A 16903-nucleotide genomic window follows, 5' to 3' on the forward strand; every position below is an offset into this window, starting at 1 on the left:
CACGGCAAACATAATAAAAACAAAGAAAACAAGAAGAAAAAACGACAGCGAAGCCATCCCAAATGCAACACACCCACTTTATGTTTGTCACGCGTCTGGTGTGTGCGAATTGTAATGCACACGGCAACACAAGCCGAGACCTATGTAAATTGGGTCAAACATTCTAAAAATAGAGACAACAACTCATACACACAGCCATTGCATCGGTGTGGTGCCCACACTCCTCCCCCCAAGCCAACACCACCACCGCTTACAATGTACTATGTGCACACTGAGTGTGTACGCTTTTTTCGATGCTTCGAAAGGATGCTATTTCGGTGGTTTTGTTTTGAACAACAGGCGTGAACGAAACGGGCAATGTCTTCTCCATCGAGAGCATGGACACAGTTACAACATCGACACGAATGGTAAACACATAATATAATCATAGCGTCGTCGATTTGTTTTCTTTTTTTATTGTTCGGTGCGTGGAAAGTACGTCATGTTGTCGTGCAAGCGATGAGTTTGTCTCGTCAAAAGATTTGGCCGATAAAAAATGGAATCGTGTCATGCATTCGTATGAGACCAGAGTGGCCATCTTCCGAACCCCTTTCTTTGCCACAAAACAACACCAGCAGCAGCAACAACATCTCAAAATGTTGCTTTTGTGCAACTCAACCGAGATTTATTGCGTTCAATGCATCGAATACATTTTAACGATGTTCGAAAGACAAACGTGGATAAAATAGAATCCACTTGCACACGATATATTGGCACTATTATTTGCTTTATTCTCATGTTTGTCTCACTTCACCTTTCCTCTCCTGCCTCTCGGTGTCTTTCCCTCGGTTGGAGCTCATTGAATTTGATATGGAAAAAAAGAAGCAACAATAACAAGAAAAAGAGTTCAGTGTATCGTTGCCCGAGACCATTTTGCACACTCGCTATTCAATTCACCGACAATTTGCCTGCGAATAGAAAACTTAATTGAAGCAATGCACGAGAACCACCACTCCATGCATATTTTACGATATGATAACGTATAATCCCAGCAATTCGGCAGAGCGCTCATTCAGAAATGTGTATGTATCGAACAAGAAAGATGCGACAAGATTATTACACTTATTTGAATGAACTGTATCCCGGTCCCTTTGGCTCCCTCTCTCAATTTCTATCTCTCCCGGTGTGTTCGTGTGTGTGAGTCTCCCGCTCGCATTCAGCCCATCATCTTCGTCGATGTGTATGTGCCATTCGCATGAGGTCTATGCAACCGTGTCCTCAAATAGGTTAAAGCACCCAATGATGACGTCTTCTACCATCGATTGCATTACACATCATCATATAACCATTTCGATAGCCATGTATAAGAGACTATAGTCTCTATTCTGTAGCGCGAGTGATAGAGCGAATGAAGAGAAGAAGAAAAAAGCAAACAGCCACATCTATTAATGCAGTGCGAACGTTGAGCCCGATAAAATGTAAAAGCATGACTGATAATGAGGTTTTTTTTTTATTCACTTTGTATGTGTGTGTATGTGTGCACAAAAAGCTTCGCATATCTCTTGAACATTGACTTTTAATGAGCTAAACACCGCTGACGGACCCATTGAATCAGCGTAAATGGCCAACTTTATTCATCACAACATTCTTTTCAAACAATTCAAAGTCTTGCTTTTTCGTTCAGTTAATACATCAAGAATTCATACAGAAAATAATAATAGTACACCAATATTTACGGCAAATCGACACAATATTCAAAAAGAACTCTGGATTTTCATTCAAAACTTTACATAATTTTTCTTTTGACACTCATTTCGATCGGGCTATCTACATCTTTTTCGGTCGCTCTTCATTTTACGATTACTTTTTATTTTCCATGGTTTGCTCCCTTTTTCTGCTTTTGATCATTTTTCTTTTTCATTTGTACTTTACCCTCTCATTCCTAACTTTAAATTCAATTTTATCCATGTGTTTTCATAATGTGACCTTCGTCTGTAACTACGCCAGGGTATTTCATTTTCGTCACTTCGATCGAAATGACTGGGAATGATAGTTTGCTCGTTGCCATTTAATCGCTCGAATCGGAACATTTCTTCACCATGAAATGTCTCACGGGCTAAAATCGTCTTGATTCCTTCATCTTCCCGACGCTGATTTGCATATCATCATATACAACACCCTCTTATATCCATTCCGTTCTTTTATTAAATCACATGGAAAGTGGCAGTCCATTAGCTTGCTATCTCTTTATGATTTGTGCCTTCTATTTGAAGATTCGTTTCTTGAGAGCTCTTCGCACTTCCCATATCTCTTCGTCCTCCCGCGAATGATATTCAATCACTTCGTGAGCATCGTCGTCTTCGTTTTCATTTTCGGTGGTGCCATTAAGGAATTGATCCAATGCCTTACATTCCAATAAAATCTTCTCCTGCTCAAACCTACACGGCTAACCGACACCGCTCAGCGTCTAAATTGAACAAACAGTTTTTTCTTATTGGAATTGAACTAAGCAGGCATTGCTTTGAGATCAATGTAGAGAATTTTAAATGTTGGTGTTTTCATCGGCGTCAGCAAGCCATAATAAAAGATTTTTCTTTGAAAGCCGCAGAAAAATGTTCGTTTTCTTCGTGGTTTCAAACTCATCGAAAACCGTCTAGAAAATGAAAAAAATAACACGAATCGGACACAACATACTAAACTCTTCGAAGGATCGAAATGCAATTTTCGTCCAAGAAGCAAATGCTTCATTTTTTTGATGACAAATCAAATACCTCACATTAACGAATCAATCAGCATGGATCATTTTTGCGGAATCGTTCAAATCGATCGAGAAACAACACCAATTTGAGAAACAAAGTGCCATAAAGCAAGTTTCGGCTTTAAACTGCAACATGAATTTTTATGTTGCACTTTGTTTCTCACATTTGCTTTGTGTCGCTTTGGTTCAAAAACTTGCGTTGTTGCTCTTTGTTCTTAGGCAAATGCCATGCTTCGATTCAATTCTCAAATATTCTGAGGGAATTTTTTTGTCGCAACGGTTCATATGTTGTACATATTAATAACGTGCGAGTCCATAGTTTGAAAAACTTAAAAGTTTTTTAAACGTCAAACGCACGCAGAAAACAGAGAAAAACATATGCACGTGTTAACGACGTTTGAATCCAAGATTATTAAACGTCTGTCACCCAAACACAACGCAACAACACATTGAATCATATATTCCGTGTGCGACTCCATTTTTTTCTGTTTCAGATAATATTTCAAAATTTGAAATTCTGAAGACACCAAAAAAATCTTGCCTCCAACTAATGGTTTTGAACGTTTTTTGAGTAATATTTTAGAAATTGTAGTTTGCTACCGATTCAGCCAATAACATTGAAAATTGACTCCCATGCATCCTAGCAACCATAAAAATTGACGATAACTGATATTTTTTTTAAGAACAGAATAAAGTGAAAAGTCGTTTAAAAGGTGTTTGGTTTTTGGGCTGTAACCGGAATCACAATGTGTGTGGATTGCATTAAATAAAGCGCCATCTATGTCATGATTTTCAAAATTTGTTTTTCATATACAATTTAAATTGTATTATAATATTTAAATGAATAATTTCACTTTTGCCTCATGAATATGAAAATATAAAAAAAGATTTAACAAAAAAAAAACTGTTTTTCATTGCAAATGCTTGAAAATCAGCGTTTTACAAGAAATTGTGGACTTGTAAATCAGTTTTACAGTTCTCTGTAAAATTGTAAATCGATTTTACAATTTTCAAGTTTACAACTGAACGGTTGAACAGGCCCCTGAATTATTCCAAAAAAAAAAAATCGAAGTCAAGCTCGATCCAAGTAACGGCGTTGCTTCATAGAAATCCGATTGTCAGACCACAATTACCGTTTGTATCCTAATTTGAATCAATAGACATTCTAAATCAAAATCATTTACCATTTTCATGAAATAATAAGCCATTTTAATCAAAATCGATAAGCTGTGATACCTACACTACGTACCACTTCGTTGTCATTGTCTTTCTTTTTTCTCTTTTTTATCAATTTTTTTCATTAATGAACACAAATTATGATCAAACTACTGGCTGAAAAATGTAATTGGGACTTACACCGCTTTTTTACCCTTATAAACAATTGAAAATAAAATAAAAAACAAAAAAAAGCAATTGAACGAAAATAACAGATACACAGAGATCAAATTTTAAATTATATTCGTAATACCATTTGAAAAAAAAATGATTGATGGAATATGAAATGGACCTACAATTTTCTTAGTTAAGATTGAAAGGGAATTGATTCTAACATCAAACAACAACAACCACAACAAAAATGATGTACTATTTCATTGAGTAAAAAAAATTCTATTTTAATAAACATAAACTGTATTAAAACTACGAACAAAATATCAACAATTCTTTTTGTTTTTAGTGAAAACGCTGAAAGTTTGATAAAACTTATAACTTAAATTTAAAAAAAAAGATACAAATACCTAAAAGCAATATATTTGTCAATCTCTCTTTATCACCGCAACTACACAAAGCAAACCTGAATATCTGCTTCCCTTTTGGCACTGCGTACTCTGAACTGTTTTCATTAAAGCACCCTGATGACTTCTTCCATCGATTGCGTTACACATCATATAACTATTTCGATAGCCATGTGTAGAGTCGATAGACTTCACAGAGATAGATACTGTCTATACTACAGAGCAAACGAAGAGTAGAAAAAAATCGGGCAACCACATCGCTTAATTTAGCGCGAGCGTTGAGTGCGATAAAATGTAAAAGAACGACTGGTAGTGAGGTTTTTTCTATCCACTTTGTATGTGTGTGTGTGTGCACAAAAGCTTCGCATGCCTCTTAAACATTGACTTTTAATGTGCTAAACACCGCTGACGGACTCATTGATTCAGTGTAAATGGCCAACTTTATTCATCACAACATTCTTTTCAAACAATTCAAAGTCTTGCTTTTTCGTTCAGTTGATACATCAAGAATTCCGACAGAAAATGATAATGATAATAATAATAATAATAGAACAATATTTACGGCAAATCGACACAATATTCAAAGGGAACTCTGAGTTTTCATTAAAAATTTTACATAATTTTTCTTCAGACACTCATTTTGATTGGTCTTATTCTCTACATCGTTTTCTTCTCACTCTTGATTTATGGATGATACACAATGTGACTTTCATAAAAGTCTATCACTGCTTTAGGATATTTCATGTTCGCCACTTTGATCGGAATGACTGCATACCCGTTGCCGTTTAATCGCTCAAACCGGAACATTTCTTCGCCGTGAAATGTTCCTCGGGCTAGAATCTTCTTGATTTCAGCGTCATCGACAATAATTTGTAAGCGATTCTCATCGTTGTCGTCATCGTCAACGTCCTCTTGCATCCTCTCCGTTCTGGATCTCTTCGTAGGGTATTTTGCCTCATTTTTATCGTTTGCGTCTTCAAAGCGTTTCCGTTTCAGGTTTGCTCTCTTTGCCGGCTAGTTCAAAATGAATCAATGAACGCTGTTATTATATCGCATAGAAAGTGGCGATCTATTAACTTACCTCCGTATGGTTTGCATTTATATCGGATTTCTGATGAGTTTGGTGCTGTTGCAAATCCAGTTCATGTTCTTGTCCTTGATTCAATACTTGCTCCTTCAGATGCTGATGTTGTTTCTGCTGTTCAGCATTGTCAAAATTGACAATTAGACTCGGCCAATTGTCATTTAAATCGTCACGCAACATCCAAGTATCTTTCCATTTCACCAAGTACTCCATCTTTTTTCCCAATATATCGAAATATTGAAAATTGGCCACATATAAAACACATGCAGAATTCGGTTAGCCACATACCTTCTTTCTGACGATTCGTTTTCTGATAATTTTGTGCACTTCCCACACTTCTTCGTCCACTTGTGATTGATGTTCACTCACAACTTCAGTGTCGTCGTCGTCGTTTCCGTCTTCGTTTTCGGTGTTGCCATTAAGGAATAGGTCCAATGCCTTACATTCCAATAAATTCTTCTCCTGCTCCCACGTAGACGGCCAACGAACACGGTACAACGCCTAAATTGAACAAACAGTTTTTTTTTAATTATTGGAATTGAATTGAGCAGGGCGCTTTGAAAGCAGAGTGGGGAATTCTAAATGTAGGTGTTTTCTTCAGAAGATCGAAGCATCGGCACCATCACATAATAATACGTCTTTTTTTCTTTAAACGTTCGATCATTTAGTGAGTGAAATTTTGGACGCAAATAAAAACGTCTAAAAAATGTGAAAAACAACACTCGGACACGACAATATCAAGTGTCAGTGAATTATGCGTTTGCTTTAAATAACAAAAATCAATCGATGTGATGGCCGATTTTTCATAACACAAAAAAACTATCTAAAGCAACAGAATAGAATTGTCGTCCAGAAAAAAAATGCTTTTTATTGGTGACGTACAAAATGGCATGTCATTAACGAATCAATCGGCATTACTTGTTGTTGCGCCAACATTCAAATAAAAAGAATCGCTCGAATTAAACTAAAATGACCACAAACCTCATTTTTGTGCTTCTCAATAATTTGTTCGGGAACATAGCTAACGCTGTCCGGATATTGTGACTTTCGTTTTTGTTTTATGCTAGACAGTTTGAAAACGATTAGTTTTGGTTTTCTTCCTCTTTTCATCTTGATTTCGATCAAACTCGCGATTAAATAAAAATGTTCTATTCTTCAGCTCTATACAATCAATCAATCAAAAGCAGATTTTGCTCTTGGCACCGGCTTCAAAAGTGAAGTTATAATTACTTTGTCGGTGGGTGCGACGTTTGTCTTTTGCCGCTAAATTACCAATACACATGGAAATACATCATTTGTGTGAATAAAAAGAAGAGAGAGGATGAAAAAGAAACAGAAAGATCTAACAGTGGCACACAACAAAAACAATGTAGTCTGTGTTGGTTGCAGCTCACAGCACGTGTACATTCAAAGCAAATTGGCCTAGTGTAATTGAAATGTTATTATGCGAGATCCATCGCACAAAGGAAATAATCACGAAATGTGTGTTTGTGTGTGCGCGCGATTGTGTGTATGGGCTACTGTCGGTTGTACAGTGAAATGAGCAGTGCTATTATGCGACACGGTTTGGCTTCCCCGGGGGAGACGAATTCGTATTTCGATTCATTTCAATGATCAAAGACGAGAGTAAAAGAGAGGAAAAAGAAAGAACAAGAGGCAGAGAGCGTGTGTGTGTTTGTGCATTATTTTTGCCATAATGTTCGCTATTTGAGTGTTATCTGGGATTTAGATTTTCATCACTTTTTGTATCTGCTTCACTATCTCTATCTCGCTCTCTCTCTCTATCTACAGCTCTCGCTATCTGGTCAAAGATTGACTCAATTTTATGTTTGTGCATCATTTCTGTGGGCTTAGTTGACAATAATCTGGAATACCTGCGGCAACGAAATCCAATTGAATCGGATGCATCGATACGAATGCTCGAGAAAAAAATGTCGCATCAAGAGTTGCTGCGAAAAAAAAAAATTGAAGTTGATTGAATAACAAAGTCTCTCTCTATATCTTTCTCGCTCGCTCTAGCTCGGCTGCACCAAACCGTGCGACAAAGTACGTGCACAAGAGAAAATTGGTCGATACTCTTTTTGAATATGGAGCAGAAAAATCATGGCTCAATTTTTTCCCTTCGCTGGCTCGCCATATTTTCCGCTGTTGATTTTTACGAAAAGTGTTGCAATGTTTCGATCAATGCGCGTCTTCCCGACGGAGCGTATTTTTGTATGTAATTCCCTTTCTGTGTTCACTCCTTCGTTGCGATTTACTTTGTATTCTTGATTTGTTGAGTGGTACGTGAGCGCGTAATGTGTGCAACAATTCGCTCAGCGGCCGGGTTCCGCAAATAGAGATAGAAAAAGTATGTGCGACTAAAGTGAAAGAAGCGAGAAAGAAGCGAACGATGGTGAGCGAGATTGAGAGAGAAGAAAAAAGAGAGCGAACAAGCAAAAAAAAAATCCAAAGCAAAAAAGGGAAAGAAACGGATGTTTAGCCAAGTTTACCATCGTTGCATTCGTGCGTTATTTTTCTATTAGGGCCAATTTTTTTTTCTCTCTGCTCTCCATGCGATGCATTTAAATGTGACGGGCTCACGGCAATTGATCATGCACATTTACTCTCAGCACAGTTGTCTCGTACACGTTCAGTCTCTTTCCGTGGTGTGATGCTTGCACCACATATCGGGGCATACATTTTATCACATCGTTGCATGCATGCAAGTGAAAAATCTTCGAGTTGCTTATCACACGGAAACGTGAAACACACACACACACACACTCACCCACATGCAGCAGCAATAAAAAAAACGACCGACAAAAATATAACCAAATTTTTTACAGCGGAGTAAACAGATAAAAATTGACGTAGTGGAAAGTTTTTCACTTGACGAGAAAATCGGAGATGGAGAAAGGAAGTTACAGAGAGAAATAGGCAGAGCGAGAAAGAAAAGAAGTCGTAAAAAGAGAGACGCAGATAGAAATAAAACTCTGTCTGTTGGAGAGCCAAATAAATAAAACAAGACCGCAGAGCTTCGCTTCGCTCCGCTCTGCGTTCTTGAGTTTTTAGTTATTTTATCTATTTTGTTGTTTCACAACAAACTATTTTTTGGCGCACTACATGAAATGTATTTCATCAAAGTAACTTTGAAGTTATATATTTATTTTCGAAATGAATCACAAGATCTGGGTTTTATTTCTTTTTTGAAATATACTGCCTTTGGTTTAAATTAAATAAATAATATTAGCATAGAATTAGAGCATAGAATCTAAAATCACTTCAATTCTGTTCAAGACTCTCTCTCAAGAAAAATACTATACGAAAAATTAATGTTATTTTTTAAAAAAAACATTTGATAATAAAAATTTGATTGGCGCTTTGAGATATTGTGCACTTTTTTGTCGTTAGTGCACCTGTTTTAAATTAAATAAAAAATATGAGCATAAAATTGAAATTCACCATAATTTGTTTCATCACTCGAAAAGTATTAAGAAAAAAAAAATAAGCAGATTAGTAGCTCTACATTTCATGTAGTGCTAAAAAACACGAGCTCGAAAAGAGGATTGTCGGATTCGTTTGCTCGACGAACAACCAATTACGGAAATGGAATTACACTTGGAACGCTTAGCATTTTGCTGAGCCATCGTACGCTATCGGTTAAATTAAAAATTGATTGCATTCTGTCCATTTTGGTGCATTTTCTTTGAAATAGCTTTACGACAGCACACGACATTGTCATGTGACTCACGCGAATTCTCACACGGATATTGCACACATAATTCATTCGACGGTGTTAATGAAAAAAATGCTCATGGATTAACAGCTCTGTCGCATAAAGACCTCCATCCACATCGAAAGCTCTTTCAACATTGAGACTAGGATTCTTTCACATCCACATACTTCTTCCTTCGGCTTAATGACAATTGGTTCATTTCTACATGGAATCTCCTGAAAAAAACTTAACAATTCAGACGATTAAACAAAATTAAAAAAAAACACTGGAATCAATTCAGTTTACATCAACACATCAATATTTATTTTTTGTAAATTTTTCTTTGTATTTTGAACATTTCATCTATTACAAATATGACAGAAAATATTAGCTCATTTGTTTGTTTATTTTGTTTTTGTAGTTTGTAATTTGTGTTTGTCGAAATCGTCTTCAAAAATTCGATTCAAAGAGAATTTCCATTGTAAAATAACAACAATATCGATATATGTAGTTTCATTATTAAATTGCGTTCTTCTGTTTTTGTTTTTGTTGCGAATGGATAAATAGAATTCAGAAAATATTGTTAAAATGTTAAATTGTCACTGGCGGATTTCTCGTATTGAATTGAAAAGAAAAAAACGAATTGATTTCGTTTTTGACTATTTATATAAATTTGTATGAATTCACAATAAAAATTAGTTCAGATTTAGCTAAAAATCACACCAACATTTATAATATAAACAGTTTGACAAATCGACAATTTAACACAATAGATGTTTATTTCGCTACTCAATCCATAATTTGCTATTTGTTTTGATTGTGGAGAAACATTTCAAACTAATACTTTGTGTGTGTAACCGAATTAATTAAAATGATGGAATTTGAAAAACGATTTTGGCTAAACCACACAAATACACTGTGTTTTGAATGCGTGTGTGTGAGGAAGGAAAATTGATACGAAAATGATGGAAAATTGACTCGAATCATGTGCGTTTTTCATGTTGCTTCCTTTCTATCTTTCCATTCCATTTAAATATATCTAATAAATTATCGAAACAGATGAAATCCGTTGGTTCTATTCAATTCCATTTCTATGCTGAGACAAAGTTTTTTTTTCTTGAGATACACAGTAATGAAAAGGCCTATATGGGCACAGGTGTTGTTTCTTATTTTGTGTGTGTGTTGTTTTTTTGTTATCACGTTACACATTGTGGATAGTGTGTTATGAGTGTTGGTGGTGAGAAAAAAAAAAAATAGAGTTAGTGACTTGTGAGAAGAATTAAGTTATATATTCCATATTTGGTGTACAGAGAGTTGCTTGAGGGGGGGAGGATGTAGCATATTGTGCATACGTAGTAATATATGATGGTGTTGGTTGGTTGATGGATTACAACGGCAATATTTAGAGGATTTGGCATGAGCTCTTCTCACGGAATGGATTGACTTTTTGGCTGGAGAAACCGACCAGGAGACAATCTTCTTGCTCGTGCTCGGTCACATATTTGATGATGTCTTCACATGCCTTTGACACGGGCATACGTTGAATATTGGCTTCACGTCGCAATTGTTCAACCATATTGCGTTGTTGCTGCAAGTTATTGGCCATGAGGTCCATTACAGCTGTCTCGGAAAGTCCTATAATAAAGCCGCATCGAATGCAAAACGCAATCGAAGGGAGAGCGACAAGAGAAGAGAACAAAATGTTATTAGTATCAATTTGACAATATTCGATAGGTGTTTGTTTGACATCGATTAACACATAGTATATATAGACATTTTTTTTTTATATCATTTGGTTGCTGAACAGAACAGAGAACACACTAAATTGTTCCGTATCGTATATATGTGTTTGGGGGGGAAAAAGACCACGTTCGGTTCTTTTTCGCTCCATATAACGTTTCTCTGATGCGTGCTCAAACAAGAGAAATGTGCAAATAAGGATGGGATACATGATAAGGAGGAATATTGATTTTTGTTTTTTCGTTGAAGAGATTGATAAAGGATATGAGATTTGGATAAAGGAGGTAAAACACCGATTTTACATTTTACACACACACAGTACAAACAGATACACAAGCACTAAACAAAATTTATCGCTAAAATCTTCTTGAGATCACATCGGCCAAAGAAAGAAAAAAAAAAACAATCGAAAAAGAAATAGTCTACTTGAATAAATATCTGGACTTGTCTTGTTTGCAATTTTCACTATTGGCATCACCAACAAAACAAATCAAACGAATGAAATGAAAACGCAAAAGAAAAATCACTCATCACACACTGAGAGCTGATGAAAATTGCGGAACGATTAACAACCGAAATGAAAAATAATAAAACAGTCACAATAACCAACGAAATTGAACTAGCTTTTTGAGTTTATGTTGATGTTTTCTCGATTTTTTTTTACTTGCTTTTTGTACCTGAAATATGAGTTGAAAACATAAAATATTGATGATTTTTTTCAAATTGTTTGTACTTTAAGAGCTATTCTGTTGTTTCTGTTCGTGTGAAAATGGGAAAATGTGGATAAAATGTGTTAAAAAAATCTTTTTTGCTTTGGTTTTGTGCGGATATTTTTTTTTTCTTCTTTCAATTTTATTTGTTAGTCGATGAATTTATTTGTGGTTTATTTTTTTTTTTTTTTGGTAAATTTGTATGGATTTTACGAAACACACCCTTTGAAATGTTACGAAAAAAAATTGATTTTTGTTTTCTATGAAACTGCTTTTGCAAGACACAAAACTATGCTGGGATAATTTTACAGCCTTTTAACTTTTGCTCGGAATTTTTATACGATAGTTGATTGGTTCCGAGATGTTTGACAGAATGTAGAGAAACGAAGAGAAAAAAAAACGAAACGATTCGTTGTCTGTCTCTTTTACACGATATCCAATTTGCTAGACGCTATTTCACTCAAACACTATCGGAGATAAGCGAATAATGGCGAATCGATGTTCGGGCTTGGCTCAGTGTCATTCTCATCTCACTGTGTTGACAAATGGACGCGTTCAATGGCGTCAACGTTTTTGGAATTGGATGCCGTTCAATTTTCAAATGGAATTTATTCAATTTGGGATAAATTTCGGAAAATAGATGATTTTCAATGTTTTTTAAAAGAAAAAAAGAAAGAAATTGAAAACGTTTGTAGCTTTATTTCAAAAGAAACAATTGAAAAAGACTCGAAAAAGTGATTAAATTTATTAAATTCTTACTTAGAAATGATTCCAGCACAAAACGAATTCACTGTCAATTCAAAAGAGCGATTTCAGTTTCGGTCGACTCACCTAACAAACATTCGTTCGCTACACACACACACACACACACACACACACATACGCATGCATTGCGTTAGTCATCCAGGCGAAAAATGTTTGCATGTATTCGCCCAATGGGTTCTTTGTTGTAGAATACACACAATCCATTGAAAGTGTATGGCATGCTGGTGTGTGTAGCTGTCAGTGTGACATCATGCAAAATACACATTTACTCGAACGTTCGGCACAAAATGTTACTCACGTTTTGCAGTCAATTTTAAGGTTAAGACATCCAAGTGACTCTCTTTGTAGTGATCAACACACGGTTTCGGAACAAATCAAACTACTGTTTGCTGGAATTCTCGTTTTTTTTGTTCGATCTTGACAATCTGTGAATCAAAATGGCATTATCTGTTCCAAAAGCGCCCGGCGTTGCCCAAATGATGAAAGATGGTGCACGCGTAAGTAAAATAATTTAAAATCCATTGAAAAAATAATCCACGGAAATTCGTGTAAATTTATTGAGTCGAATGGAAAATTCGGTTGTTTGTATGAGTTGTGTGTGCAGCAAGAGTGCCGCGCTCATAGTAGGTGAGCTCACGTGAATGTGTCAGATGAGCGATGAATGTGAATTTTTTTTGTGAAAATGTTGGAATTACGATTGAAATGAATGAAAATTAAATGGTTTCTTTTGGAAATATTTCAGATGTTAAGTGGTTTGGAAGAAGCTGTGTACAGTAATTTGACAGCATGCAAAGAGTTTGCACAAACGGTACGCACCGCATATGGTCCGAATGGCATGAACAAAATGATCATCAACTATTTGGAAAAGCAATTCGTTACATCCGATGCGGGCACCATAATTCGTGAATTGGATGTCGAACATCCAGCCGCAAAATTGCTGGTTTTGGCCAGTCAACAGCAAGAGGCTGAAATTGGTGATGGTACGAATTTTGTGGTCGTTTTTGCCGGTGCATTGCTCGAAAGTGCCGAGGAATTGTTGCGTTTGGGTGTTACTACAACCGAAATTGCTGACGGCTATGAAAATGCATTGGTCAAAGCAATCGAAGATTTGCAAACACTTGTCATCGGCAATGTTGAACAGGATGAAGAGAAAATCAAGGCTGTCATCCGTACAGCCGTGCAATCGAAACAATATGGCCAAGAAGATTTTCTCACAGACCTCATCGTTAAAGCCTGCAAATCAGTATGGTCCGGCGGTAATTCGTTTAACGTCGACAATATTCGTGTGTGCAAAATTGCCGGCAGCAATTTGTTACGTTCCGAAGTAGTCAACGGTATGGTGTTCAAGCGCTTTGTCGAGGGTGACATTTCATCGGCGAAAAATGCTAAAGTCGCCGTTTACTCGTGCCCCGTTGACATTTTGCAAACGGAAACCAAAGGAACCGTTTTAATTAAAACCGCTAACGAACTCAAAGATTTCAGTCGTGGCGAAGAGAATTTGCTGGAACAACAAATCAAAGCAATCGCCGATACTGGTGCCAATGTTATAGTGGCTGGCGCGAAATTTGGTGATTTGGCTTTGCATTACTGCAACAAATACGGTTTGATGGCCGTACGATTGAATTCAAAATTCGATTTGCGACGATTGGGCAAAGCCGTGAATGCAACCGTTTTGCCACGCCTCTTACCGCCTACAGCCGAAGAGCTCGGCTACTGTGACGTTGTTTCCGTGGAGGAATTGGGAGATACTGGTATCGTCGCATTCCGTAATGAGGGCAAAGACAGCCGCATCTCGACCGTTGTCATTCGTGGCGCTACCGAGAATTACATGGACGACATCGAACGGGCTATCGACGATGGTGTCAACACCTTCAAAGCACTCAGCAAGGACGGAAGGTAAGATGACATGAATTGAATGACATCCGAGAAATATAGGTTTTTTTATGACAAAATTTCAGTTTTTCAAGGAAACAAAATTCATTTTTAGAAGAAATAATCGATTTTTCTTCACCACATAAAAACTCGTTAAGACGAACACCAGTTTTTTCATTAAAAAATCCATTAACTGGTTTAAAAAAACCGTTCATTCCAAAAAAAGAAAATTTTCTACTCCAGAACGAATAAAATTCTCAATCGATTCTGTTTCCATTTTGCAGAATTGTTCCAGGCGCTGGTTCCGTTGAAATCCAATTAGCAAAGAAATTGGGCGCCTACGCAGATCTGTTACCTGGTTTAGAGCAATATTCAGTGCGTAAATTTGCTGCTGCGCTCGAAACATTCCCGAAAGCATTGGCCGACAACAGCGGCATCAATGGATCGGAAATCATCAACAAATTGTACTCAGAACACAATATGGGCCACTACACGCACGGCGTTGACATCGAATCGCAAGCACCAGCAACCGTTGATGTCACCAAAAACAAGATATTCGATTTGTACATCACAAAACATTGGGGCCTTAAATATGCGGTTGAAGCGGCCGCCACCGTACTACGAGTGAATCAAATTATAATGGCTAAGAGAGCTGGTGGACCGAAACCCCGACAACCCGGCACTCAAGATCAAGATGATGATTAAACTTGGGAAAAAAATAAATAAAGAAAATAACCTCATCATTCTATTCTTTTCACAAAAGCCGCGCGATTTCGATGAAATTTTTGTTTGCTTCCTATTGATTTTGTCCAGTCAATAAATACAAATTGTTTCATCGATTAAGTTCACCAAAACTCTCACACAAACAACAACTATTTTGTCGTCATAGTCATTAATCCATAAGCAAGAGATGTAAAATGCAATTCGAAGTAAGCAATTCACGGATTATTATTCTGTCAACTAACCAAATTAAATTTTATTTAACACACGCTTTCGAATCCTAATGCTTAATCAATCAACGCATTCAATCGTTTACTGTTCCTTTGCTATTTGTTTTTTTCTTTCACTCACCCGAAACCGATGGAAATTATTCATTTCATATCAAATAAAAGTTAATGAAATATGATTTCAACCGATCGCCAGGGACACATTAATCCAGGCACAAAAAAACACTTGTATTTTTTTTCTTTCTCTTGAAATCTATGTGTAAACACATTTCAACTCATATGATCAAATAAAAAACAAAAAATAATTTTTTAATATTAAATTGAACGGCATTTCTTTGGGTTTATTGTTGATTTTTTTCTTTGTGTTTTAAAATGTAAATGGAATTTAGATTTTTTGAAAAATTCTTCGGGAAAAAAATTAAAATTTATTCTTTTCACAATTTGGGCGTAGAAAAAATGAAAAAAAAAATCCAATGGAAGGAAAAACTATGAAAAATACGTTCAAGAAAAAGCGATATATAAAGAATATTATTGCAGAAAGAGTATTTGAATTTTGGTGAACATTTTTGATGAAAAATGAATTATCAAAACCGAATCAATTAAATGTAAGAAATGTAAGTAAAACTGATCGTCTGAATTGTTTGAATAAACCGCTCTGATGCGTCATTCCATACTGCTTCAAAATGGTACTAGAGTGCACACAGTAGCACAGCATAGCGCATGGAATCAATCAATCGAAAACAAACTAATTATCGATATTTATCTTTGAAAAGTGGAAAAACGAGTGACGACGAATAATAATCTATCAATTTTGCGCGTTTGAATTGAATTGAAGGAAAACAAATGAATGTTCAAATTAAATCGTCAAAAAAAACTGAGCATAAAATTGATTTAATATAAAATTGCAGATTTTTTCACCGATTTTTCGCATACAAACCCTTTTTGAAATTCATTATTAACTCTCTTTTCGAAATATCTGTATGTTTTGCTTTTTATGAAAGAAATGCGCTAAATTCGGTGATAATTGACATATTTAAAATTCCTTCTTTTTTTCTCTCATTTTATTGTTCAATTTTCGAATTTCTTCTACTCATTTTTCCATTCGATTTTCTCAAATTCGAAATGCCGATTTCAAAATCCGATTTTCCTGATTCTACCTTGACGAGAAAAAAAAATGCAAACATTTTTCTGCTTTTAATAGTAATGTTTTTATTGACGATGCATTCATTTCCAGCTATCATATAATTTTCCTTAATCAATTCAATTAGTACACTCGTTTAACTCTGGCTTCATCCTGTAGCTGCACGTACGTAGACAAAAAAATAGCTAAAAATCGCTCTATAAAGCTCAATTGCATTAAAAATTTAAAGGAAATAATGTTGGTTTTGTTTGTCACAGGTATTTTAAAATTCAGTGAAGAAATTCGTATGTGAATTACTCTCAAGACTTGAGTGAGTTGATCTGAATGATTTCTTATTTTCATCGTGTAAGTTCAACAAAGGCTGAATTTCCAAAAAAGGTTTTTATTCGAAGCAAGAAGTTCATTTATTTAAGACTTTGGTCATGATTCGAAGACCTCTGAAACACACAGGAATTCAAATAAAAACAAAAACTTAGA

At 35.8% G+C, this 16903-nt stretch overlaps 3 protein-coding genes across 4 annotated transcripts; 1 reads left to right on the forward strand and 2 right to left on the reverse strand.

The window, feature by feature from the left end:
• Positions 1 to 4891: 4891 nt before the first annotated feature.
• Positions 4892 to 6861, reverse strand: LOC129575049 (heterochromatin protein 1-like). Its single transcript, XM_055457871.1, has 4 exons — positions 6536 to 6861; positions 5843 to 6055; positions 5552 to 5767; positions 4892 to 5484 (listed from the first exon to the last, which is right to left on the reverse strand). Exons 1-4 carry the CDS (start codon positions 6662 to 6664, stop codon positions 5155 to 5157), a joined length of 888 nt encoding a protein of 295 aa, XP_055313846.1. The 5' UTR covers positions 6665 to 6861; the 3' UTR covers positions 4892 to 5154.
• A 2686-nt stretch (positions 6862 to 9547) lies between these two features.
• On the reverse strand, positions 9548 to 12172 carry LOC129575051 (guanine nucleotide-binding protein subunit gamma-1). Of its 2 annotated transcripts, XM_055457872.1 has the most exons (3): positions 11924 to 12172; positions 11669 to 11746; positions 9548 to 10886 (listed from the first exon to the last, which is right to left on the reverse strand). In XM_055457872.1, exons 2-3 carry the CDS (start codon positions 11688 to 11690, stop codon positions 10654 to 10656), a joined length of 255 nt encoding a protein of 84 aa, XP_055313847.1. In that variant the 5' UTR covers positions 11691 to 11746; positions 11924 to 12172; the 3' UTR covers positions 9548 to 10653. The 2 variants fall into 2 exon arrangements, with proteins under 2 accessions (XP_055313847.1, XP_055313848.1); XM_055457873.1 differs by lacking the exon at positions 11669 to 11746 and having other exon boundaries at positions 11924 to 12166.
• A 546-nt stretch (positions 12173 to 12718) lies between these two features.
• Positions 12719 to 15605, forward strand: LOC129575055 (T-complex protein 1 subunit theta). Its single transcript, XM_055457892.1, has 3 exons — positions 12719 to 12963; positions 13209 to 14362; positions 14623 to 15605. Exons 1-3 carry the CDS (start codon positions 12904 to 12906, stop codon positions 15041 to 15043), a joined length of 1635 nt encoding a protein of 544 aa, XP_055313867.1. The 5' UTR covers positions 12719 to 12903; the 3' UTR covers positions 15044 to 15605.
• Positions 15606 to 16903: the final 1298 nt, after the last annotated feature.

Source organism: Sitodiplosis mosellana, unplaced genomic scaffold (genome assembly GCF_009176505.1).
Source record: "Sitodiplosis mosellana isolate CC-2019 unplaced genomic scaffold, AAFC_SMos_1.0 Smas_scaffold_6166, whole genome shotgun sequence".
Taxonomy (NCBI): domain Eukaryota; kingdom Metazoa; phylum Arthropoda; class Insecta; order Diptera; family Cecidomyiidae; genus Sitodiplosis; species Sitodiplosis mosellana.